We start from the raw sequence: 25,770 nt of genomic DNA on the forward strand, positions 1-25,770 counted from the left end.
AGTATATTTGTTAATGTTTAAAACAAATGAAATTTTGTTTTTTGATATTCTTTATTGTTTATCTATATTTTATTTTATTAATTTTACTCTACATTTTATGATTTCCTTCTTTCTACTTATTTTATTTAGGTTTAGTTTCCTCTCTTATCCATTGTGTTGTGGAAGTTTAGGCTATTGAGGTATTTACAGCTATAAATTTTATTCGCAGCACTGCATCACCCACATCCCATGAGTTTTGGTATCCATTTTCAATAATCTCAAAGTCTTTTCTAATTTCTCTTGCAATTTCACTTTGATTCATTGTTTAATAAAGATTGTGTTATTTAACTTCCATGTAATTGTAAATTTATCAAGTTACTTATTGATTTTGATGTTTAATCTCATTCAGTTTTGGTCAGATAATGTCCTTTTTATTATTTCAATTTTTTGAAATATATTACAGCTTGCTTTATAGCATAGCGTAGGATATGATCTATCCTGGAGAGTGTGCCATGTACATTTAAGAAGGTTATTCTGCTGTTGTTGGGTAATGTGTTTTATAGCTATCTACTATTTCTAGATGATTTATAGTGTTGTTTGAATCTCCTATATCTTAGTTGATTTATAGCCAAGTGTTATATCCGCTATTGAAAGTAGAATATTAGAGCCTCTAATTGTTATTGTTGAATTGGCTATTTCTCCCTTAAATTATTTTTTAGCTTCATTATTTTGAGGCTCTGTTGTTAGTTGTGTATATACATATATATATACACACACATATATGTTTGTAATCACTACCTTTTCTGATAGTTTGACTCTTTTATAATTATAAAATATCTTTCTTTTTCTCTACTAAGTGTTTCATTTTTTCTCTTAATATCTATTTTTTCCCTGATGTTAGTATAGGCACTCCAGTTTTCTTCTTGATGCAGTTTGAATGATATTTTTTTTTATTGCTTTACTTTCAGCTTATTTGTATCTTTGAATCTAAAGTGTCTTCCGTAAACCATATATATATATACACACACACGTATACATAAAGTGTATCTTCTATAGATCATATATAGTTGACTAAATCAGAAAACAGCCAGTCTAAACATCTCTAAATTTTGACTGAATTTCTGAAATCACTTTATTTAAATATTTTTGATATATTTGAATTTATGCCTGCCATTTTACTTTTTGTTTTCCACATGTCTTATATCTCTTTTGTACCTGTATTTTTTTTCATTGTAATTATTCTAATACTAGTTTCTTTTATACTAAGTAAATCTCTAGGGCAATATTTTATTTTATTGTATTTATTCTCTCGTGATAGGGTCTCACTCTGTTGCCCAGGCTGGAGTGCAGTGGCACAATCATAGCTCATTGAAACTTCTAACTCCTGGGCTCAAGTGATACTTCTTCCTCAGCCTCCCAAGTAGCTAGGGCTAGGAGTACAGGTGTGCACAACCACACCTGGCTGATTTTTTAAATTTTTTGTAGAGACAAATTATCACTATGTTGCCCAGGCGGGTCTCAAACTCCTGGCCTCAAGCTATTCTCTTGCCCTGGCCTCCCAAAACACTGAGATTACAGGCTTAAGTCACTGTGCCAGACCCTGAGGGCAACATTTTACTTTTGTTAATGCTAATTTTACTAAAGCATATGAGTTTTTGTTTGTTTTGTTGTTGTTTTTTGTAGTTGCTTTGGAGCTAATCGTACACATCTTAACTTAGCAGAATTTACCACAGATTTATGCTAACTTAATTCTACAATGACATAGAAAAGTTATTTCTATACAGATATATTCCTTCTTCCCTCCTTTTATTGTGCTAGAATTGTTATACATAACATGTATTATGTAACATAATATATAATAACTATATATGTATATGTAAGTGTTTGTTATGGAAATTCCAATCATTTTAATCAACAAAAACATTGTTACCATGAAACAGTTCGATGACTATCAATTTAATTATAACTTTTTGATATGTGATATTATCTGCGCAAATGATACATAAATACCTGGGTCTTTTAATTTCATCTTTACAAATAGCTTCATGTTGACACTCATTTTCTTGATCATCAGTTGTATTTTCCAGATACATGTTGCCAGCCCATCTGAGAAAACATAGATACCGATATTCCTGACTGTCTTCTTCACTCAAACAACTGCATCCATTTGCACAAATCTATAGCAACAAAAGAAGTAAAAATGTTATGAATTCCCATCACTTACTACAATATTACAATTGTGACCTGAGAGATCACGATAGATGCCTCTCTGTCTACTAAGATGAAACCTAGGGTTAAGGAAACAGAAGGTAACTATTGGACAAGGGTTCAAAGCTTGGCTGGCACAGCAATTCCCTAAATTTCTAGAGCTACAAGAAAAACCACACCCTTGCTAAACTCCCTAATAGGAGCTATCAGTCAAATTGTCATTTCATTTCTAACTCTGATTTACAACCAAGGCCACCATAACCCTTATCAGACAGAGAATCGCCTTACAAAACACTTTTCTGATAAGCAATTGTAGGCCTCAAACCAGTTTCAGCCAGTTTATACAGACAGGACATAAACTGTCTTTGTGTCCTATAGTTCACTTTTTTTATGTGAACTGCCAAATTCCACCTCATTTTAAAGCTAAAACCCTGCTTCAAAGAGAACATGGGATGTATGTTACATACATGTTTACTCATTGAACATGTGCTTGCCTGTCCCCCATAAATATGTATTGCTTTCCCCACAAACTTGCTGAATATGTCTGACTCTATTTTGAACACAGACCTTATGAGGCACAAAAATCACCTTGCCCTTTACCACTTCTAGGAGAGCACCCTGGGTCCACATCAGAGATGAAGTTTTCCCAGTTATATTATTTTGCTCTGTTTCCTCAGCCAAATCTCATGTTGAATTGCGATTCTGACTGTTGGAGGTGGGGCCTGATGGGAGATGATTAAATCATGGGGGCAGTTTCCCCCTTGCTGTTCTCCTGATACTGAGTGAGTTCTCCTGAGATCTGGTTGTGTAAAAGTATATAACACCTCTCCCTTTACTCTCTCTCCTGCTGCCATGTGAAGACCATGCTTGCTTCCCCTTCACTTTCTGCCATGATTGTAAGTTTCCTCAGGCCTCCCAGCCATGCCTCCTGTAGAGCCTGTGGAACTGTGTGACAATTAAACCTCTTTTCTTTATAAATCACCGAGTCTCAGGTAGTTCTTTATAGCAGTGTGAGAATTGACTAATACACCCAGTTAGCAAACTGATATCACAAATAAACTCTTCTTTCTACTGTTTAGTCTTTTTGGTAGTCTTTTGGATGACACAATCATTTCAAAGTTTGAATTTCAAGCTTTCATTTATTTGTTGAAATAATATGTTTCTTTAGCGAAGGTTAAAAAAATCAGTTTTGATTTATGTCAAAATCATTTTTAATAGTCAAATTGTTTATACTCAAATTGTGACAGAAATATATATGTATGTGTAAATATATGTATGTATATATGTATTGAATATATGTACATTTATTACACAATTTTTTAAAATTCCATTTTATTTTAACCAAATTTTTATAGACATTATTTAAATACTAACTGATGTGATGGAAATAGCATTGTATTGATAGACAGATCCATGGAAAATCTATTTGTGGTTTTGCGAAATACTTTTATCCTTCAGTGGTTTACTTGTTTTCTCCTTTGAACTGATAGTAAAGCTTTACTGGATTCCTTATTAAAAGTAAATTAAATAATATCTTTCACACATATTTGTTTAATATTTTCATAAAGTTATGATGCTATGTTTTATTGAAAATTATATTTATATTTTTAACAGCTTTAAAAATCTTCCACAGATATGCCCAGTGGATTCACCTGATGGTTAGGTAAACTGTCAGAAGAGAAATGCACTTCTTATGGAGTGCTTAAACGCAGGTATATATTTATATATTTACATATACATATATTCCTAATTTCTACAAGTAAATTCAAATGACAATAGAATTTTACTATCTTTAAAATCATTTCTCTGCATATTTTCACATTTTCTTTTTGGTTTTGGTTCATAGCCAACAAGTTATTTTCCATCTGTAGCAACAAAGATTAGGAATTTGGTTTCATGGTCTGATCCTTTATTGATATCTAAATAGATGAATGTTTCATAGAGATTCACTCTCTGTTGAATTAGAATCAAATGAGAATCTGTCTTTTCACTTTTTACATAGAGCTCAAAACAAGTAAGAAAGTCAAATCTACTAGGAAGTAGAATAGTTCTTTGACATGAACAGATAATAAAGTGTTAATTACACTTGCCCCAAGTCTAAAATATTACAATTGAAGCTATAAGTTTTCTCTGTGTCTGTATGTCTATGTGTTTGTAATTCACAAAGGCTTTCATTTCTGTTTGAGTATGTAATGATTTTCTACATCCAGAGGATATTAGTTGTAAAGTTTTTTTTCAATTAAAGGAGCACTTTTATAACTGGCTTACAAATTTAATAAACACTCGTATAAGAAGCAACAAATTCTAGCATTTTATGACAGTACTTATTTTTCTATCTATCTCTATCTCTATATCAACAGGTAGTTTAGCTTCCTGAGATTTGAGACTATATTGAACATTGTAACTTACTGTGCTTTTCTTTAAAAAAAGAGAATATTCTCTTTTGTTACCTCAGAAAAATTACCAAAGTTAGAAAGTTGACTTGGCTATAAAGCTATATTTTCTAGCTTATAAGCCTTATTCAAAATTTGTTAATTTTTAAAATATTCTTTATGGAAAAATGCCTAATGTATTATTTCTGCACCTTATATATAATTAGAAAATATGAAACACCAAAACTTCAAATTACCCATTGTATTTTTAATAATTATATATCTATATTACAAAATAATACATAATGAAATCTTGAAAGAGAGCAATATTTTAACAAGGAATATTAGTATAGAATTTGGAATAGGACAGACTTACTTCATATAACTATGTGCTTTCCCTTTTATTTTCAAAATAATTATTACTGGGATTTAAGAAAATCTGAAAGAACTAAAGTTGAATAATGAGTTTTTCTCTTGGCTATACCTCAAAAACCACATAACATTTTGTCTAAGGGATGTGATATGAACACCTAAATTATATCTAATGCTCTGGTTGAGATACTTTTATTAAATGGAAAAGATGGTGAATTATTTTATGCTGCAGTTATGTACTATATCTAGGACTAAAAAATAATTTTGGATTTCAACATGATTTCTCATCTGTTAAGGTAGTCTAGACATCTACTAGAATTTTGGTTTTCTATAAAATTTACAGATAAGAAGTCTCTCAGAAAAATTAGCAAGAGAGTAAATTATATCGGTAGACATATAGAAACTTGAATCTGCCTTGTAAAGCAGAGGAAAGATTTCTCAACTTTGTGTATACAGAGAATCAAAGATCTGCTTAAAGGAGTCCATTAATCTTTAAAATTTTTATACAAAAAATTCTATTAAACATTCTATCAAAACATTACATCAAACGTGTTAACAAACTTTGGACTGAATAGGGGTCGGCAACCCTAACTCCTGTATTTCACAGGTCAACTGTATATATATTATGTACATAAAATATATAATTAATTATTAAACTTTGATTGCACAAAAACCTCAATATTACAAAATACACACAAATTAAATTAGAAGTTTTATTCTAGATATTTTAAAATGTTTACTTGATGAAGGAATGCAATAAAATCATGATTTTGGGCAGTGGAAGATCTTTTCTTCCCAAAGGAAACAGAAGTAAAACAAACGGCTGGAAATTCCCTTTTTGATAATTCATTACTAGTAATGTATATACATAACACAATATTATTACCCCAAAGTCACTTCATCTGTAGAGAAATTAACCTTCCTGAAGGATATTTATAACATACTTACAGAAAATGTTCTGCATAGGTAAATAAACAACTCTAGTTAAATAATGCCAGCTATCATTTCAGGGAATATCGTGTAATTTTCTAGAAATAATTTTGTCATATCCACATTATATTAGTACATAAGGTCACTTGGCAAAGGACTCCGTGGGAAAAAATTCTGTAAGATCTAATATATGCCCTTTATTTTGCCATTTTGACTCTTGTTATTAAATAGATAAATAAAGTGACTTCAGAGGTGAAAGTGACTTTTCTTAATCATGAAAGGTAGAAAGCTGGATCCTTAAAATAATATCTGTCAAGGTAAAAATTGCACCAAAGTTAGATAGGTAATTAAATTTTATTAAAGACTATTGAAATAAGGGAGAGAAACTAAACTCAATTCTCCAAAAATAGGAAGCAGGAGAGATTTTAATTGCGAACTTGAACTAATAAAAAATGACAGCAGTCCTCCCTTATTGTTGGTTTCACTTTCCATGCTTTCAGTTACCACGGTTCAAAAATATGTTAGTGTGGTTTAGTAAGACATCTTGAAAAAGAGAGACCATAGTCACATAACTTTTATTATAGTATACTGTTATAATTGTTCTATTTTTATTAGTAATTGTTGTTAATCTCTTTTTGTGCCTGATTTATAAATTAAACTTCATCATAGGTATGTATGTATAGAAAAAAATACAGTAAATACAGGGTTTGGTACTATTCACAGTTTCAGGCATACACTGGGGTCTTGGAAAGTATCCCTGCAGTTAAGAGGGAAGACTGTTATACTTGATGTCACTGGAGAAGAGTTTGATCAATGAAATGTGTCAAGCAGATTGAGTTATTATTGAGTTTGCAAAGATTTTGCCTTGTGAGTAGGCCTTCTGTAGAGTACACAGGGAAGTAAGAGTACTATTTTCTTTGATGTTTACATTTCAGAGACATGGTTCCAAGGTCCTTGATAAAGACATCCCATGCATCCTTAAACTGGCAAGAGGTTGGAAGAAGATTTACATACATTTCAAAAAGGCAGATAATTTACAACTGCAAAAATTTTAAAGTACATCCTATAAGAAAAAAAGAGTGCAGGGGCCTGTAGGCAATAAGAAACCTGTCTGAAGTTTACTCAAGGTGAGGGAAAGAGGAAGGTTGTTTTGGCTCTATATTTAGCTAACTAAAAGGGAACAGATTTTAAAAATCATATCTGGATGAATTAAAGTTCAAATTTATACTGGATTAAGACCTAGTCATAAATTCTGAAATAAAATAAACTTGGTAAAAACCTTTCACATCCCAAATTTTAGTGCTCCATGGACTCTTCTACTTTGTTTGAAATTCACCTTCCCGTCCCAGTAACTCATAATAATATATAATTTCATAACATTTTTGTAGCAGGGGTGTAGAAAATAAGGTAAACTTATTTGTAATTATGTGTTTCCACTCCAGAAGCATTTGCATTTAAAAGGACCTCACTCAGAGAAGGAACACATTTTAATACAAAAAAAATTAAAACAACACTCTTGGAATTTCTGTCTTTGATGATGAAAACTAAAATAAACCTAATTTCCCATCATATGTTTCAAAATACTGAGAAAAAGCAAGACTAACTTACTATTTACTCTATGAAATACTTGCTTCTGGAACATAAGACTGTGAACCAACTAAAATAAGTTATTTACAAAAACTAACAGTTTGCACATCAAGACTCACTTTAAAGATTCTCAGTATATTGTGCCACCAATTTGAAGCTTTCCTTCATAAACTCTAACCAATCCCCACTAAATACCCTCTACAACTGACTCAAGGCTCTACACCAAATAAATAACTTTCCACAACTTCTCCCATCTGATGCACTACCAAGACTCTACTAAGGTGTTGTTTTCCCTTATTGAAAGAAGTCTAAAATAATTAGTTTTTCTCCATCAGCAGAATAGTCTGGTGGTCTTTTGGAGGGTAAAAAGTGAATAAATCCAAAGTTTCACAAAATCTCATTAAAATGCCCTCACTCTCAAGGCTGGATAGCAACCAGTGCACTACGCTGAGACCACTGGATATTCTCTCCAACTGTGAAAGTGACATAGGTACAGTATCAAGTCTAAACTCCAATATTTTTCATCAACTTCACAAACGTCATGTTTCTGTTGTTTCTTAAGAATAAAAAAAATTCGAATATATATAAATAGGAAAACTCTCCGTCTTCATCACTTTTTCAGGTGAGTCTATAAGAGGAAGCTCAGCTGGGAGAGGAAAGTGTGGGTTCTATAAGTACATCATTCAAGTGTTCTAAATAAGCGATGAGTTCAGATGATCACATCACTCTGGTGTTCCTTTGGGCAACATTTTTATTGTCACCTTTTAAAAAATCTTCTAAACAGTCTTAGTTGATTTGAAATCGATTGATCTTTTGAATTTTCTGGAGACATGATATTGTACAAATGCTTGCTGACATAAGTTTTCACGGGTTCTTCTCAGTCTTTTATACCTGGACACCACACATTCCTCCCCTCATATTGTAAGCCATATACATATCTCTCTAATTGGCATAATTTCTCAAAGGACAATGTGAAATTGCAGTGACCACCCTGGGGAAATTTTGACATGAACAAGATTATTTATTTGACAGATCTAATAGAACAAAAAGGGAAAAATCCTCATGAGGAGATTCTCTGTCCTGTATATCTAATAGAGAGATTACTGTGTATTATACAAAACCTCCTCTTTCATTTTCATGCTTCTGGGATTAAGAAGCACTAGATTTTTAATTATATGGCTCTGTGGAATTGTCAAGTATGTGAGTTGTTTAAACTGTCTATAATAATTTGTTCTTGTGTGTTTGAAAATAGGTTTTTCTTCATTTAAGCATCTCCAATGCTGTGCAGAAGGGAGATAATCAAACTTTGCAATCATAATTTTACATCTACCAGAATCTAGATAAACTTCATTTATTCATTTTTCACTTTTTCTCCTTTTCTGTTTTGCTTAGAAAAAATAGAAATTAATTGATCATAAATATTTTTATAACATTCTATATTGCCATTCTAGGATGATTTTTCAGATAGTCTACATTTTACAATGAAAGGAAACGATTAACTGTGCTTTATTTACATGATTTCTCTTCCCAAATTTTAACAAATCAGGAAAAGCATTCATGTGTATGGGTAATATTGTTAGTCTTTTAGTTGAGAAAAAAATTGGGCTCCACAGAGCTTTGGCTTAATCCTAAAGTTCTGATTTTTCAAAATACATAAATACTGAGGTTTGCTTATTTATATTAGTACATATGTATTTATTTATTCTAAAGAGGTTTATTTATTTAAAAAGGACTCATGTAATTTTTAAATAAATGACACTTCAGAAAAATTAGCCTGATTTAATTTAACTTTAAGAGAAATACTCTATAATTATGTCCTCAAATTGTCTGATTACACAATCTAAAATGGATATAATCGAAATTTTAAATAACAGATATAATTTAAAAGGGTTGAATCTTGTGAATTCTTACTAATTCTACTACACTGATGTATTAGAATGTTTCATTGATGATACTGCAAATCATAAGAACTTAAAATGATTGTGTAAGTTTGCAATTTCTAAATATTTAGTCAACATTAAGAACTTACACAGATATTTAATCAAATTAATCAAATTATTTTGGATGCCTGAACAATTAATCAAATTAATCAAATTATTTTGGTTGCCTGAACAATTCCTAATTAAGAAAATTATAAAAATATAGTCTCTAAATATAGATTTAAATTACCTCTGTCCTTATAGAATGGAAATAAGGTGTGCAAATACAGTTGAAGGATGTGTATTTATATTTATTTTGCCTATGATAAAAGTTGTTAAAGTTATATAAAATGTGTAATCATAAAGTAATAAAATAGCCAAAATGATCTTAGATTGCTATATTTGTGTATTTTCTTGAGTCTAAAGAAATTGTCTAATTTAATTAAAGTTGGTGATTTATATTATAAAAGGATACTGAGAACTAGAAATACATAAACAAAACAACAAATATGATTTGCTTGTTCCTAACAAAGGTTTACAGTTACTGAATTATTAAGTGTATTATAATATGTAACTATTTTTAATATACTGATAAAGCTAAAAGTCTTAAAGATAAAGCTGTAATGTAATCATCTATGTGTATAGTGATGTATATGTGATTGGCTAAATATATATATATGTAAGAACGTATTAAGCTTACTTCATATATTTATGACTTGTAAACATATATCAAAATATATTTTAGGGCATACTTTTAGATGTTCTGTGGTATTTGAAGTCTTTTTGCCTGTAGTTGTAATGCCTCTAGATGAATTCGAAGGAAATAGTGACTTGTATCAGTTTTTACAAGGTTGACTCAATATAAATTGATACATTAATAAAGAAAAGGGCTTATGAGTCTTTACTGAAATGTATACAATATGCAGAATTAAAACATGGCTTTCTTAAAATGACCAAATTAGGATGTATCAAGACAAGATAGGTTACAAATACTTTGTTAATTCTCTTTTGGGAAAATTCTTGAATCATTTTAACAAAAAGTTCCTATTCCTAAGTTGTTTAAAATGAAGATTCTTAAATTTTTCTTAATTATTGTTACATATTAAAAAATATAATCTTAATTTGTATAAGACAGTGGTGAGGGGATAAAAGGAGGGCCTCTCTTTTATTCTTGCCATAGGCCTCACAATTTTTAGTGATGGAACTGCCTAGAGATTAGAAATTATTTTCATTTATTTTTATTTATTTTATTTTTTAAGTAGCTTGCTCGTGTAAGAGATTAGAAATCTCTCAGAGATTTAAACATATCCAAAAGACAAATGCATTTCATTATGATCTGTAAGCAAAAAAAGTGGCATAATCACAACTGTATCTGAGAGGCTTTAGTCAGCCTGCAAATTATCACATTAATAAAAAACAAGAAGACTAGGAACAAAATGATTCTTCAAAATTTTTACTTTCCCATATTATAAATGTATGACGTAAATATAAATTTCCAAGTAGACTGTTGAGAATTTGTTTACGAAGTTATATTTAAACTATGCAAACTATATATTTTGAATATTGAAGAATCTGTAACCTAAACATTTCTAACTTTCTAAAAATCAGACAATTACAAGCTAAAGAGAAAAATGAAAAGCAACTACATAAAATTACCTTACCTCTTTTGTGCCTTCATGTGGGAACCAACATGAAGAATTATTATCTTCAGGATCGTTCACATAGGTTGCATCTTCAGTGCAGTCTGCAGCCAGAAAGAAATAGGCATCAATAACCCCTTGGCACTTTTCACCTTCAGATCCTTTAAAAAAAAAAAGATAAAAAATTAAATAAACTCTTACAAACTTGAATTCAGAATGAATTATTAAGGACTGTGGTGAAATTACTTGAAAAGATAAATTTGACAACATCTGCCACAAAATAAGTTCCTGTATGCATATGATATTGAATTTGTAGAAGACCTCAAAGCCCAACACTCTCATTTTAAACATGAACTGAGAAATACAGCATCACAAGAAGAAGAAGAGACAGCTCCCAGGCCAATTCATTTTTTAAAATAATCAAATGGTGACTAAACTGTAATTAATAATTGTAAGAAAGGATGGTAGAACGATAAAAAGAACACTGTCCTATAACAAAAATAAAAGCAGAGATTGCAAAAGAGCAGAAGAAAGAAGTGACCTATATTCAAGAGAATGTGACCTATATTCAAGAGGAAAACTAAAATTTTAAGGCCCAGACCTAGAATTCTCAGACAAGGACTTTAAAATGATTATATTAAACTTTCTGAAAAATCAACAGGAAAAGATGAATAAAATAGATAATTAGATAAGGAATTAGGGGATGAGAGATTTTGAAATTGTAGGAAAAACCAAACAAAAAAATGGTAAATCTCAGAATTGTAGGGAAAAAGGAGTTAATTAAACTGGGCTGAAAACCCATTATTGGTCATTAATAGTGGTAATAAAAGAACATAGAAGACCTGATCCAATCTTTTTGTAAACATGACTACATCTCCTAGTAAACAAACAAAAAATATTTGTCAGAGGACAGTATTTATCTAAAGAATCTTTTAGCAAAATATCTCTGGCTTTGGATTGCTTATAGTAAACAAATCTAAACTCTAGGGACTCGCACGGCGTCATTTCTTGGAAAATAGAATGTAAGCTATGCATTTTACAACTGAGTTGTAAATCAGAAATGATTCATAAACTGATGTCTCCCTACCGTGTGAATATTTCACCAAGAAATCTCACATATTACTGGAAAAAAGGAAGGAGCTAGGAACCAAGCACAATATCCCAAATCTCTTCAATCATATGTATGTAATTTGACTGTTTATAAATTTAAGATTACAGAAAATTATGGCTATGTTAATAAAACAATTAATGGATGAGATTATCAGATCAAACACAAGAGAAGAAAAGATCAGTAAATTTAATGATAGGTCAATAAAAATTCTACCTGTAACATTCTGAGAGTAATTAACTCAAACAGGATTATGCTAGCTCCATATAATTAATTGATATGTGTTCCTCCCTCTGTGTTTTTGTGCAAATTTATGTAGTATTAGAATGAATACTTTATTGAAAATTTGGAGAACTTTAATAGAAGGCCATATATTTCAAGTATGCTTTTGTGGGATGATTTTTAAAACTATTTTATTCAGTTATTTAAGAAATTGTAGGATTATTTAGAATTGAAATTTATGATTTGCTCAGTTTTTCCAACTAGTATTTTTTTAGAAATTTATCCATTTCATTTAAATTGTCCAATTTATTAGTATAAAGTTTTTCATAATGATGTATCTGACTAAACATTTGGATTTAACTCTTAACGTCTTCCCTCTGCCTCCCAAGACCTCAAGAAAACAGAGAATTAAAAAAATAAATAAAACAAACGTTTTAACCCACAAAAAAGAGTGAGAAGATGAAAAAAAATGATACATTGACTAAATTAGCAGAAAGGCTACAGCCAAAACACAAGTGAGGGGACATAATTATGAAAAAAAAATTGGACTAGCAGAAATACTGAGATGCTCTGGGTTTAAAAAGCATCTGAGAATCTGATACTAAGGTGGGCTCTGGAAACACGATTAGCTGGCACTGAGAGTCTCTCTCCCAACTCAGTGATCCAGATTATTATTCTAACTCCTCACTCAGCTTTACAAACAAACAATTTCCGAGGTTTGTTTTCAGGAGTTAAAGAATCTCAGGAGCTCCTGCCTTAAGGATACCAAGCTCCTTGAGGGTCCCCTAGCGAAAGCCTAGTTGCCATCCTGCAACCCTGTCATAGAGCTCCAGTCATCATGGCCCATCCTTGTATGGTCAGTTTCCAGTCAGCCTTCTTAGTTCCTCTCCGTTAAATATGATCACCCCACATTTGGCAGAAAGACTCCAAACGAGAGAGAACAAATCTTTATAAACAGTATTTACAGAAAACTGAGACACTAGGCAAAAAAGAAGAAAATTAAAACAAACAAAACTATAACATTTTTAGAGAGAGAAGAAAAGCCATTTTACCCTTATTGAAAAAAAAAAAAAACAATGGCCGAAGTGTGTATAATTTAAAGGATGGAAAACTGCCCTAGATTATTACAAATATAGTAAAACAAATTAAAAATTCAAACTCATTTTGAGATATTCAATTGGAGGAATGGAGTAGAAAATAAAGCAATATGAAAAGAAATAGGAAAGAGAAAAGAAATTATGAGAAAATGAGAGGATGAATTTAGGAGATGTGATACCCAATTTTTGGAATTGGGGCTACAGAAAGAAACAGGAAAAAGGACTTTTTAGGGGAAAAAATACAGAAACTACCTAAAAATGGAAAGACCCATGCTTCCAAATAGAAGAGTTTAACAAGAGACAACAAGAACATACTATGTAAAAGTCTCAACATTGTGAAATTTCAGAACACTGATCAAAAAACATGGAAAAGTGTTCCACAGAAATAAACACAAATTATATATAAAGAAGCACAAGGTTGTCTACTATACACATGATTCTACACTGCTGCATGCCTTTCTTTCACCTTATCATGTATCTCAGTCCTAGATGAATTCTACATTCATTTCCATATTTATGTTTATTTTTTTCTTAATAACCAATGATACCAGGAATAAAATTACACCTATATTATTTAGCATGTGGATGTATTCTCAATGATCAGAAGGCTAGGTCAAATGGTATAGAATTTGTAATATTGACGGATATTGCAAAACTATCCCACTTAGATATTATAGTGATTTTACATTATTGCCAGCAATGGATAGTCATTAAATTGTCCAATTCTAAAATTTTTACCAGGCTAAGAGGAGAAAAATTATATACTTACAGTGTTTTTTAAATTTGCTTTGATTGCATTATGAATAGAGCTTAGCATTTTCCCCACATATTTAGGGATACTCTCTGTGTCTTCGTATGTAAACTGGGTGTTTATATTACTGACTTACCTTTCAGCTTTTTCAGTTTTTCCTTCTTAATTTCTAAGTTATTGATATATTCTCGATCCTAATCTATCTTTTGTGAAGTAAAATGTTTGTGCAGTGTTTCTTTTGCATTTTGATTTTTATGTCTTTCATAAGCAGATATTTTTACTTGTCTTGTAGTGAAATTCACCAGTCTTTTCTTTCTGACATTAACATTTTTAGTATTAACTATAAAAATCTTCCCCATCCATTTTTTTTTTGTTTTTCCCTTTGAGTTTTTGTGGGTAAATACTAGGTGTATATATTTATGGGTTACATGAGATATTTTGCTACAGGCATACAATGTATAGCAATCACCTCAGGGAAAATAGTGTATCCATCACTTCGAGCATTTATCCTTTCTTTGTGTTACAGATAACCCAATTATATTCTTTTAATTACTTAAAAATGTACAGTAAATTATTGTTGCCTGTAGTCACCCTGTGGTTCTATCAGATACTAGATCTTACTAATTATATCTAATTATATTTTTGTACCCATTATCTATCCCCACTTCCATCCACCTCACTATCCTTCCAAACCTCTGGTAACCATCATTCTACTCTCTATCTGTATGAGTTCCATTGTTTTAATTTTAAGCTCCTACAAATACATGAGAACATGTGAATTTGTCTTTCTGTGCCTGGCTTATTTCACTTAACATAATGACCTCTATCTAGTTCCATCCATGTTGTTGCAAATGACAGGATCTCATTTTTTTCTATAGCTGAATAGTATTCTATTGAGTAAATATACCATATTTCCCTTACTCATTCATCTGTTGGTGGACACCCAGGTTGCTTCAAAATCTTGGCTATTGTGAACAGTGCTGAAGTAGACATGGAAGTGCAGATATCTCTTCAATATACTTATCCCCTTTCATTTGAGTATATACCTAGCAGTGGGATTGCTGGATCATATGGCAGTTCTATTTTTAGTATTTTTTAGGAACCTCCAAACTGTTGTCCACAGTGATTGTACTAATTTACATTCCCACCAACAGTGTACAAGGGTTCCCTTTTCTATACATTCCTGCTAGCATTTGTTATTGCCTGTCCTTTGCACTAGGGTGAGATGACATCTCATTTTAGTTATGATTTGCATTTATCTGATGACTAATAATGTTGAGCACATTTTCATATGCCTGTTTGCTATTTGCATATCTTCTTTTGAGCCACATCTATTTAGATCTTTTTTCCCATTTCTAAAAATCATATTATTATTTTATTCCTGTAGAGTTGTTTGAGCTCCTTTTGTATTCTGGTTATTAATCCCTTGTCAGACAGATAGTTTGCAAATATGATATACCATTCTGTGAGTTTTGTCTTTGTTGTTTCCTTTCTTCTACAGAAGCATTTTAACTTGGTATGAGATCATTTGTCTATTTTTTGTTTGATTACTAGTGCTTGTGGGGTATTACTCAAGAAATCTTTGCCCAGTCCAATATGCTGGATAGTTTCCCCAATGTTTTCTTTTAGTAGTTTCATAGTTTGAAGTCTTAGATGCAAGTCTTTAATCCATTTTGATTTGCTTTTTGTATATGGTGAGAGATAGGGGTTTAGTTTCATTCTTCCCCCATCCAAATTTACAAAGCATTTCTCCAACATTCTCTAATATTTTTATACTTTCTTTTTTATGTATTAAAACTTTTATCTATTTCAGTTTAATCCAGAGAATGTTTAAAGGTATAAACAAGTCGAATTTTTTTTTCAGACGGCTATCCAGTTGTTCCATGTTAATTATTAAATAGTCCCTACTTATTCTAATAATCTGAGATGGCAGTTTTATTATATGGTTTTTTTTTCATGTTTTGGATTCATTTTGAGACTTTGTGTTTTGTCATATTTGTTGACTTGCATGCGGTGGTGCTATGCTTTTCATTAATGAAGCTATGTAATCTAATTTAATATATGGCAGAGCTCATTCTATACACCACTTGTCCAAACAATGCACTTTCGCAGAGTACACTTGGCTTTATTTGTCTTTTATTCCATGTGAACATTAAGAAATAAGATGTCAATTTCATAGAACACAAAAATAACACCATTATTTTATTAAAATCTCAATAAACCTACAAAATAATATGAAGAATTGAAATCTTTAAAAGTTGTATGTCCAGTATAATATAAGTTTTTCAGGGGGAAGGTTATTATTATTTTAAATTTACAGATGAAACCGTATGTATCATACATAAGGTTATGATTATGTATGTATGATATACAACATGATATTTTGAAGTATATACACATTGCAGAATGACCAAATCTAGCTAATTAACATATGCATTACCTCATATAGTTATCATGTTTGTGGTAAGAACACTTCTGAAATTATAAAACTCACTGGCAAAAGTAAACACATTGTAAAATTCAGAATACTCAAATAGTGTATGGTAGTGTGTAAATCACTAATATAATTAGTATGAAGGTTGAAAGAAAAAACTATTAAGAATAATAGTAGCTACAGTGTAATATATCTTTAGGATTTTCTTTCAGATTATGTATGCATGTGCCTATACTACAGCAATATCTAAAGTTTTCTCCATGTAGAAGTTGCATGTTTTTGTTACTTTTAGTCCAATGCATTTTAACATTTTAATTCTTGTTTGTAAGAAATATTTTCTTCCTTATGATTTAATTAGCTTTATTCTGTTTATTAAAGTTGTTTATTTCCAATTAGCGACTTAATTAAGAGAATTCTCTTTCAAAGCATGTAAAAATGCTTTAAAAACTTACTATTAAGTGATATGAATGAAAAATACTAAACCACTTTTTTTAATACTCAGTTTTTTAAAAAGCCTTCAACTAAAGATTAAAACTAAAGTCCCTAAAATACTTAATAGATATATAAATAGCAGGCATTTGACAAAAGAAGACTTGAAGGTAGAACAATATACTAAGAAAAATAGATTTTGATAAAGATTGCTTTGTTGATACAGCATTTCCTATTTTCACAAAATCGTTTAAAATTTAAGAAGTAACGTATAATGCATAGATTATAATTAATATTCTGGAAGGTGTTCTACCAGAAGATCCATTACTTTATAAAGGAAAAATAAAACTTTCAAAGTAAATATTTGTTTGCAATATCAACTCACAAATGCAACAATCACTATTTATTTAGAAAAAAAGTTCACTAGTACATGTTAAGTGTTTTAACTCTATGTTTAACTTGGATAAGCAAACTGAAATAATGACATGCTTCAAGAAGAAAGAGATTTAAAAGAATTTCTCTTATTTTCTTTTTTTGTCTAGGATTTTGTCTTTTCTTAAGCATGATTCATATTGTCTTACTTCACTCCGCAACTCTTTATCCACTCTGTCAGTAGCTCTTTTCCTCAAACTTAATAATACACATAATGAACATAGATGATGACACTGAAAAGAAACAGTTCATGTCAGCTCTTTCTCAAGATGTGCACTGTCGACCAATTGTCCTTGAAGGGGCTTCTTCTAATTAATTACCATCCCTTCTCTGTAGAGCAATCATATTGGCAAGAATTGATTGGGCGTGTAAGACACTTAATTTAGTTGTTAGAAAAATCCCTTAATTAAAATAATTTTCCTGCTGGTAAAATTAATGCACCCCATGCAAAATTACCAGCATGATTTTAAAGTTCCTCTTCAATTACATTTTATATTTCATGAGGAAAAAGTAAAAGAAGATCTTAATGGCAGTTATCAAAAGAAATAAGAAGGAATTTTGCAATACGTAAAATGTATAATTCTATTTACATATTTTTCATTTATTTTAACTTCTATTTTGTTTTGAAAACTTGAGAAGTTTCACTGCTGAATCTTCATATTGAAATTCAAAATGAGTTTAAGTGTTTTACTTAAACATTCATTCGGTCTGTGCATTATCACACTGTTTCTTTTCCATTGGAAAGCCCAAGTCATTTAGATTGTCAGATGTAGCGGTCACATAATTTTAATTTTTGTTATAATTAGCTATATTCAGTAAGTTCTGTCCAGTAATTCAAGAAGGAATAATGATTAAATATGCATACATTGTTTTGAAGATAATTGCTTTCTTCTAAGTTTTCCATGAGTAATTTTAAATTTGTATTACACCACCCATTTTCTAAAACATATATTTGTTATTTTACTGCCATTCATAAAGTTGACTATATTTGCTCAAAGCTGATTTATCCATGAGCAATTTGACTTGCTATTATTCTTCCATTTTCCCTCAAAAATACTTTTGCCATTTCATCATTGTGAATATGTTCCCTGTAGCAATTTATAGTTCTCAAAAGAAGTTTAATATTTAAAAATAACCAAACATATGAAAGCATTATTCCTACTATGAGACAAAGGAAAATGAAGTGCAAAAATGATGCAAGCACTGAAATATGTGAACTAATTTGGTTGTAACAGTAGAGAGCATTTCTCAATCTGCACATTGAAAGCATTTAGGGAACCTCAAAAAATACTCTGTGTCCATCTCACTACAATTCCAGTTTGATTGTTCTGTAATGAGAGTTCACCATTAGTATGTTTCAAGAGCTCCTTCAGATGATTCTAATATGTGGTCAGGGTTTAAAAACAACTGAACTGACACAATCCCTAAATAGTACTGAGGTTAATTCCTCTAACTTCAAGTCTATTTATTTCTTTGTTTCATCTGATTGTGTCATTTATAAAATAGTAAGTATTCATAACAGAGTCTCTGAAAGTTCCTTTCAGCATCAACATAGTATAATCAACAATGCTTTGCTCTCTTCTACCACTTTTGGTCTTCAGTGTGATCCGATTAATGAACTGATAACTATTTCTGTCACTAAAGGTTGTTAACTCTACAGTATACTATTTTATGAGCATGGTGAAATAAATTATCATGTTTTCTGTTTAAAAGGCTAATTGTTAGTTTACTTCAACACTGTTGTGATGTAATACAATGTTAGAAATTCAGCTGCTGTTGGTTAGCTGTTACTCAAAAACAGAGACATCAAACTGTTAATTTGCTGGTTGTTTGTAAACTGAAGTGCCAAAATATCACTGTCAGAGGAAATATTCTTTAAAAGAATGAAAATACCATATAGTCTTAAGAATGTAAATCAAATTTGCATCAGCTAAGTTAAATAATATTAGAAATGTAATCAAAGAATGACAATTAAGCTCATCAAAACAGATTGCGATAGAAATTGAAACTCTATAATATAAACAAAAACATATATGGGAACACAAGTGCTAGAATGATTTCATTTCAAGTGTGTAAGACAGAAAACTAGGAGTCCTGTTGACACCTTCATCACTTGCTATTTCCAATTCATAAACAAGATCTTCCATTTATTTCAAGCTTCCAGCATTATGACTCACATTATTACTCCAACCAACTCCCTAGCTTTTTTCCTTCTCTTCCATGTGTTTCTCTACTTGTTATAAACTTATCGAATGTGTCAAAACCTATAGTAATTTTCTATTCCTTTTAGAACAGAAATCAAAATATCTAACCCAGCATTTTAGTTCTGGCTTCACCCCCTCCATGGAATTGTTATTAGTCTTTTCTCACAGCCCCAGACAGGCCTTGAAAGAAGCCATTTCTTCTAATATAATGTTTTTACAAATACAATTCCCTCAACCCAGAATCCTCTCTTCTCCAACTTCTCTGCCATGACATTATTCTCTATATCTCTCTTCAGGGGTCATTTTCTCATGGAAACCTTTTCTGGCAACCCAACTCAATATCTCAATTGCCAAGTTTTTTTTTTCTTTTTTTCTAAATAGGCTCATTGCTTATAAGCATTCATGGAATGCTACCTGTTCTCATAAGAGCATTTTGTTTTTAAATAAAATTACAGAGTTATCACTGTATTTGTCCATTAACCACTCCCTTCCAACAAATGGATTTATGAAAGTAGGAAATAGCTCTAGTTTACTTCACTATTATCTCTCTTGTACCAAGTAGATTTCCTAGGATGTAGTCGGTGTTAAACATGTCAGTTAAAGGAATACATCAGAAAATAAGAGTATTAATTTTATTTTTAGTTTATATTATGTTTTGAGATGTAAAATACTTTGTGTGTTTAGAAAATGAATACGTGACTAGCAAATTTTGAAATGATTCAAGCAGATTGAAAAAAATTACATAAATTTGTTACCTGCAAATCCCAATTGCCACATGTATTCAAATTGAGCAGGACCTTTATCTTGGCAAATACCATGGAAGGTGACTCCACAGTAGCAGAGGTGTTGATGAATTAGGTAAACATTCTTCAAAAACCAACATGGATTTTTTGTGCACCCTGGAATGCATACATACTACAAAAAGGAAACAAGGAAAAATGGTAAATTGTTTTTTGATGTATTTTTCAATATATACATATAACATAAACAACTAATTTTTAAAACCACAGTGATTATAGAAAACTTTATGGGACACACTTTTTATACTTCTCTTTATTTCTTCTATTTCTTTATCTTTTCTTTCTGTACTATCTTTTGTCATATCCATGTTCAAAAGCCTATATGATAATCTTTTAGCTTTGACTCACTCTCAATATACAGCAGTCCCTAATCTTCTGTTTGATGGGCTATAATACATCTTTCCCCTCACAAATTAAAAATACCTATGGTATAAATTAAGAGATACACCATTTAAAACACTTTTAACAGTAGAATTAGCACAATAAATGTCATGGTGTGTTCAAATTAGACTTTTGCTATCATTTGAAAATAGTTGAAGATAATCAGGGCATATTGTCTAATAATATGATTTGTTTATGGTAATCTCCAGCATCTTCAAATACAAAAATCATATATAGTTATATCCACAATTGAACTAACTAAATGTAAACCATTTTAGGTCACACTGAGGTCATCACTAAGTTTTAGTACATGCTGCGCTACTTGGGTATTAGGAAGACATCAACCAGCATGAAATGTAAGCCCTAGAGACAAACTAGGGCTATGTATTCTCTTTAGAGCATACCCCTCAATTATTTCTACTTCTCCACGTTTTTTATTAACAAATCTCCCTTGAATTTGGCAGAGAAAAGCACAGCTGAGACATGCAGTACAAGGAATCTGACAGTTCCATTAATGAAATTACTACACTAAGTAAGCATTGTTCTGTTTCAAGTCATGGTGGTCTACCTGGATTTGCAATCACAATTTCCTAATTGCACAACAACCCTAAAGTATGAGTCAACACTAAATGTGAGGAAAAAAAAAAAATTGGCCAGGCGTGGTGCCTCATGCCTGTAATCCTAGCACTTTGGGAGGCCAAGGCGGATGGATTACCTGAGGTTGGGAGTTCAAGACCAGCCTGGCTAACAGGGTGAAACCCTGTCTCTACTAAAAATGCAAAAAATTAGTCAGGTGCAGTGGCGTGCACCTGTAATCCCACCTACTCTGGAGGCTGAGGCAGGAGAATCACTTGAACCAGGGACACAGAGATTGCGGTGAGCTGAGATGACACCACTGCACTCCAGCCTGGGCTACAGAATAAGACTTTGTCTCAAAAAAAAAAGAAAAAGAAAGAAAAAAAAGAAATAATTTTAAAAATAATTATCATTTAATTATATTAAATGATTACCAAAAAATACAATTTTATGATATATTTCCAAGTTGTGAGATGATCAAAAGCTTTAACCCATTACTTTTATACTGAGTCATCAAATGTTGAACTCTACAAATGGCATTAATCAATCTTCACCGTCAGTGGAGATTGTCTTTATTGGATTTGGGTCCTCATTGTGATAGAAAATATGAAGGCCTAATAAATTCTGAATATATGACTGTACAAAATAAACTTAGCAGAATAGTACATTATTCATATAGATAGGATCCTGTAGAGTCATTTCTTCACTTAAAACTTAACAAAACAATAGACAGTTTTTATCTCTCATCCCCCTCTCACCCTTCCCTCTGAGTCCCCAAAGACTGCATATTGAGTACAGTGTACACTGCTTTGGTGACTGGTCAACCAAAATCTAAGAAATCACCACTAAAGAACTTATTCATGTAACTAAAAACCACCTGTACCCCCAAAAGTATTGAAATAAAAATTTAAAAATAATTTCAGAATATCCTCTTCTGGACACTGGCCTAGGAAGAGAACTCATGACTGAGATCTCAAAGTACAAGCAACTAAGACAAAAATAAACAAATAAGACTTGATTAACCTAAAATGCTTCTGCACAGCAAAAGAAATAATCAATAAAGTGAACAGACAACCTTCAGATTGGGAGAAAATATTTGCAAATTATGCATCCAACAGGGGACTAAAATCCAGAATTTATAAGGAACTCAAGCAACTCAACATCTTCAAAATACAACCAAATAACCCAATTAAAAAGTGGACAAATGACATGAATAGACATTTTTCAAAAGAAGACATACAAATAGCCAGCCCACATATGGAAAAATGCTCAACATCACCAATCATCAGAGACATGCAAATTAAAACCATAATGAGACATCATCTTATACCAATCAGAATGGCCATTATTAAAAAGTCAAAAAACAATAGATGTTGGTGAAGATGCAGAGAAATGGAATGCTTATGCCCTGCTGATAGGAATGTAAATTAGTACAACCACTGTGGAAAATAGTATGGGAATTTCTCAGAGAACAAGAAACAGAAATGTGATTTGATCCAGCAATCGCACTACCGGATATCTGCGCAAAGGAAAAGAAATCATTATATAAAAGAGATACCAGCACAAGTATGTTTAGATTCATTATTCACGATACCAAAAATGTGGAATCAATCTAAGTGTCCACCAATTGATGACTAGATAAAGAAAATTGTTTATACACACATACACGTACATATACATACACACAATGGAATACTATTTAGCAATAACAAAGAATAAAATCATGTCTTCTGCGGCAAAAAAATAACAAAACAGCAACAACAAAAACTAAGTTTGAATTAAGTCCTGTCTAAGGTATTTTGTTTTGTCTGCAATTGTTTTTGTTCTTGTTTGTTTGTTTTTTGAACTAAGAATATCAGAGGAAGTTGGATCAAAGATGTGAATCCCTGTTTCTGCCACTCAGGAGCTAAGGAACCATTTAAAAATGAGACATTAAGTATTCTGTAACAACCTTGAGAGAGATGAGCTGGTAAGGAGCAATGAGAGATGCCAGGAAAAATGACACAAATAATATGAATCCCTGCTCACAGGGGTGCTGTGGTATTCTTCCTACTACTTTAACCTGAAGACCAAATTTGACTTCTGGCTTTTCTTAATGAAAAAAACAAAGTCACCCAGGATATATTTCAATGGGTGTCTGAACGATTTATCTGTACTTATAACCTTCTATATTGAATAAGGACACTATGAAGATATTATAACTTTAGATACAATTTGGATTTAGAGGGAGTTATTTGTGATTGCAGCTCTTAATACCTTTTTAAAATTATTGCAACACCAGTACATTATCCTCTAACATAACAACCTGAATGTTAAGAGCAGTTAATTTAAAAGAGCAATTTATTTAAGCCATATGTAGAGGCTAGGAGTATTTTCATATAGGTCTATCTCTGATTCTGACCTCTCATTTATACCTTGTGTGTTCATGTGAGGATGCTGATACACACAGCACCAACATGAAAATAGATGTACAATATAACTTTTAAAGCATGTTAATATAAGTAAAGTATGATGGTGAGATGGAAGAGTGGAAGCACTTTTTGTGTAAAACATTTAACTTAATGGTCTTTTGTAGGAATTAGATGCATCACCGCTGTATTACAAATGAGCCATTAATCTTGAAGCTTCATCAGTATTAACTTGGTTCAATTTCATCATGTTGTTGAGAGGCTCATCATTTCTGTAGAGGTTCAACAGAAAGGCCTTTTGAGCAGTGTACAAGTTCTTTTTGTATATTTACAAAAGCTTTATTCAGTTTGTTAACTTCTTAATCATTCATAATGTTTATCTTCTTAAGATTAGTGGTAACTGGTGTTGCTTTGTTTTTAGTCTTAAAGTGTTTTTTGGCTTGCTATATGAAATACATTCCTGGCCTTTTCTCTCTTAATTTGTTCTTGTCCATTGTCTATAATACGCATGTGCACCTTCTTAAGCTTCAAGTGATGCCATCTATTGAGTGAATAAACTAAATGTTTGTCTTTAAATTGCTCTGACCTTTCTAGAAGCCAAGGGAAAAGGGGAAACATTAAAATACACCACAGCTGTTTTTTATTGATTAATTTTATACTGGTAGATTCATTTTGGTTTATTGGATGAACCAGATTTCCAGTTGATATTCTTAAGGAAAAATTGTTATATGGTGGAGAATATAAAACAAATGACAATACTTTGGTAATACTATTATGAAAAAATATTTATTATATTGACCAGGAGTCTGCAAAGTGTTTTCTTAAGTACTATGTTTTACAAGTAAGATGATTTTTAACTAAATCAACTTCCTTTTTTTGAGTATGAAGTTCAAAAATGCTGCCAATAAAAGAAAAGTAATTATTTCAAGTTCACAGTGAAATGGCGACTAATGTAATGCTCATTGCTTGCTGAAACACTATTTTTTTCATTTTTGTAAACTTAAATAAAAAGACAATTAAGTGAGTCAAACGTTATTTGTATGACCAGATAGCTGTCTTTGTGGAATTCAGTTATTTTAATGTGACCTCTCTTTTAAAATGAAGTTAATTTTCAGTAGAATGATGATCTTCTCTGTTAAGATATCTTAAGTTTCACAGTGACCTCAGGTACTATGGTAATATTAACTTTGGCCCATCAATCTTATTTAGAACCAAAGAGATTAAAAATTAGTTAGTTTACATGGAAGTGTTCACTTAGTTTGATTTTTTAATTTATTTAAATTAATATTTGGAATTAATGCTTTAAAATAATCCCATTTTAAATACTATTTCCCATTTAATTCATAGATTAGGTGACAAATATTTAACAGAAAATTTTCTGTGGTCTGGGAATTTATATCAAAATTTATACATTTCAAACTTTACCTCTGAAATAGAAGTATGATTATCTTCATTTAAATAAGTTCACTTATTATGGTATGGCGAATTTAAGGTGATCAACTTAACTGTTTGCTTGGGACTTTCTTTTTTTAAAAGCTAAAAGTCTTATGTCTACCGAACTACTCATTCCTAGGCAAACTGGGATGGTTTCTTTTCCTAAGTGTTGATTATACACTCAAAGCTTTATTTCTGAAATTAAGGAGGATGAGTAGTAGAGCTGTATTTGGCATGCCATGAGAGAGAGAAATGATCCTCTGTTGCTGTAGGTTTCTGAAGTGTGTGTGTGTGTGTGTGTGTGTGTGTGTGTGTGTGTTGGGAGAAGGGGGGATTTAGTTACCATAGAATAACCCAACTTAACATGCTTATCAGAAGTTTCCTCCACCTATAGGTGAGACTAAACTCATTATCAAATATATTAAATTAGACCTTATACTATAAAATGTATAGCTCATATTTCTATAAGAAAATAAAAATTACATTA

At 31.2% G+C, this 25,770-nt stretch overlaps 1 protein-coding gene across 9 annotated transcripts in view; it reads right to left on the minus strand.

Moving 5' to 3' along the window:
• Positions 1–25,770, minus strand: part of LOC100609532 (protein eyes shut homolog) — a 2,075,858-nt gene that overhangs the window by 1,619,899 nt on the left and 430,189 nt on the right. For 8 of the 9 annotated variants that reach the window (XM_054685918.2, XM_054685923.2, XM_063813138.1 and 5 more), the window contains 3 exons: positions 20,440–20,599; positions 11,029–11,168; positions 1,863–2,156 (listed from right to left, as the gene is read on the minus strand). In XM_054685918.2, coding sequence (XP_054541893.1) covers positions 1,887–2,156; positions 11,029–11,168; positions 20,440–20,599 — 570 coding nt within the window. In that variant the 3' untranslated portion in view covers positions 1,863–1,886. Of the gene's footprint in view, positions 1–1,862; positions 2,157–11,028; positions 11,169–20,439; positions 20,600–25,770 lie in introns of those variants that run through there. The other variant, XM_063813139.1, reaches the window with a different exon arrangement.

Source organism: Pan troglodytes, chromosome 5 (assembly GCF_028858775.2).
Source record: "Pan troglodytes isolate AG18354 chromosome 5, NHGRI_mPanTro3-v2.0_pri, whole genome shotgun sequence".
NCBI classification, from domain to species: domain Eukaryota; kingdom Metazoa; phylum Chordata; class Mammalia; order Primates; family Hominidae; genus Pan; species Pan troglodytes.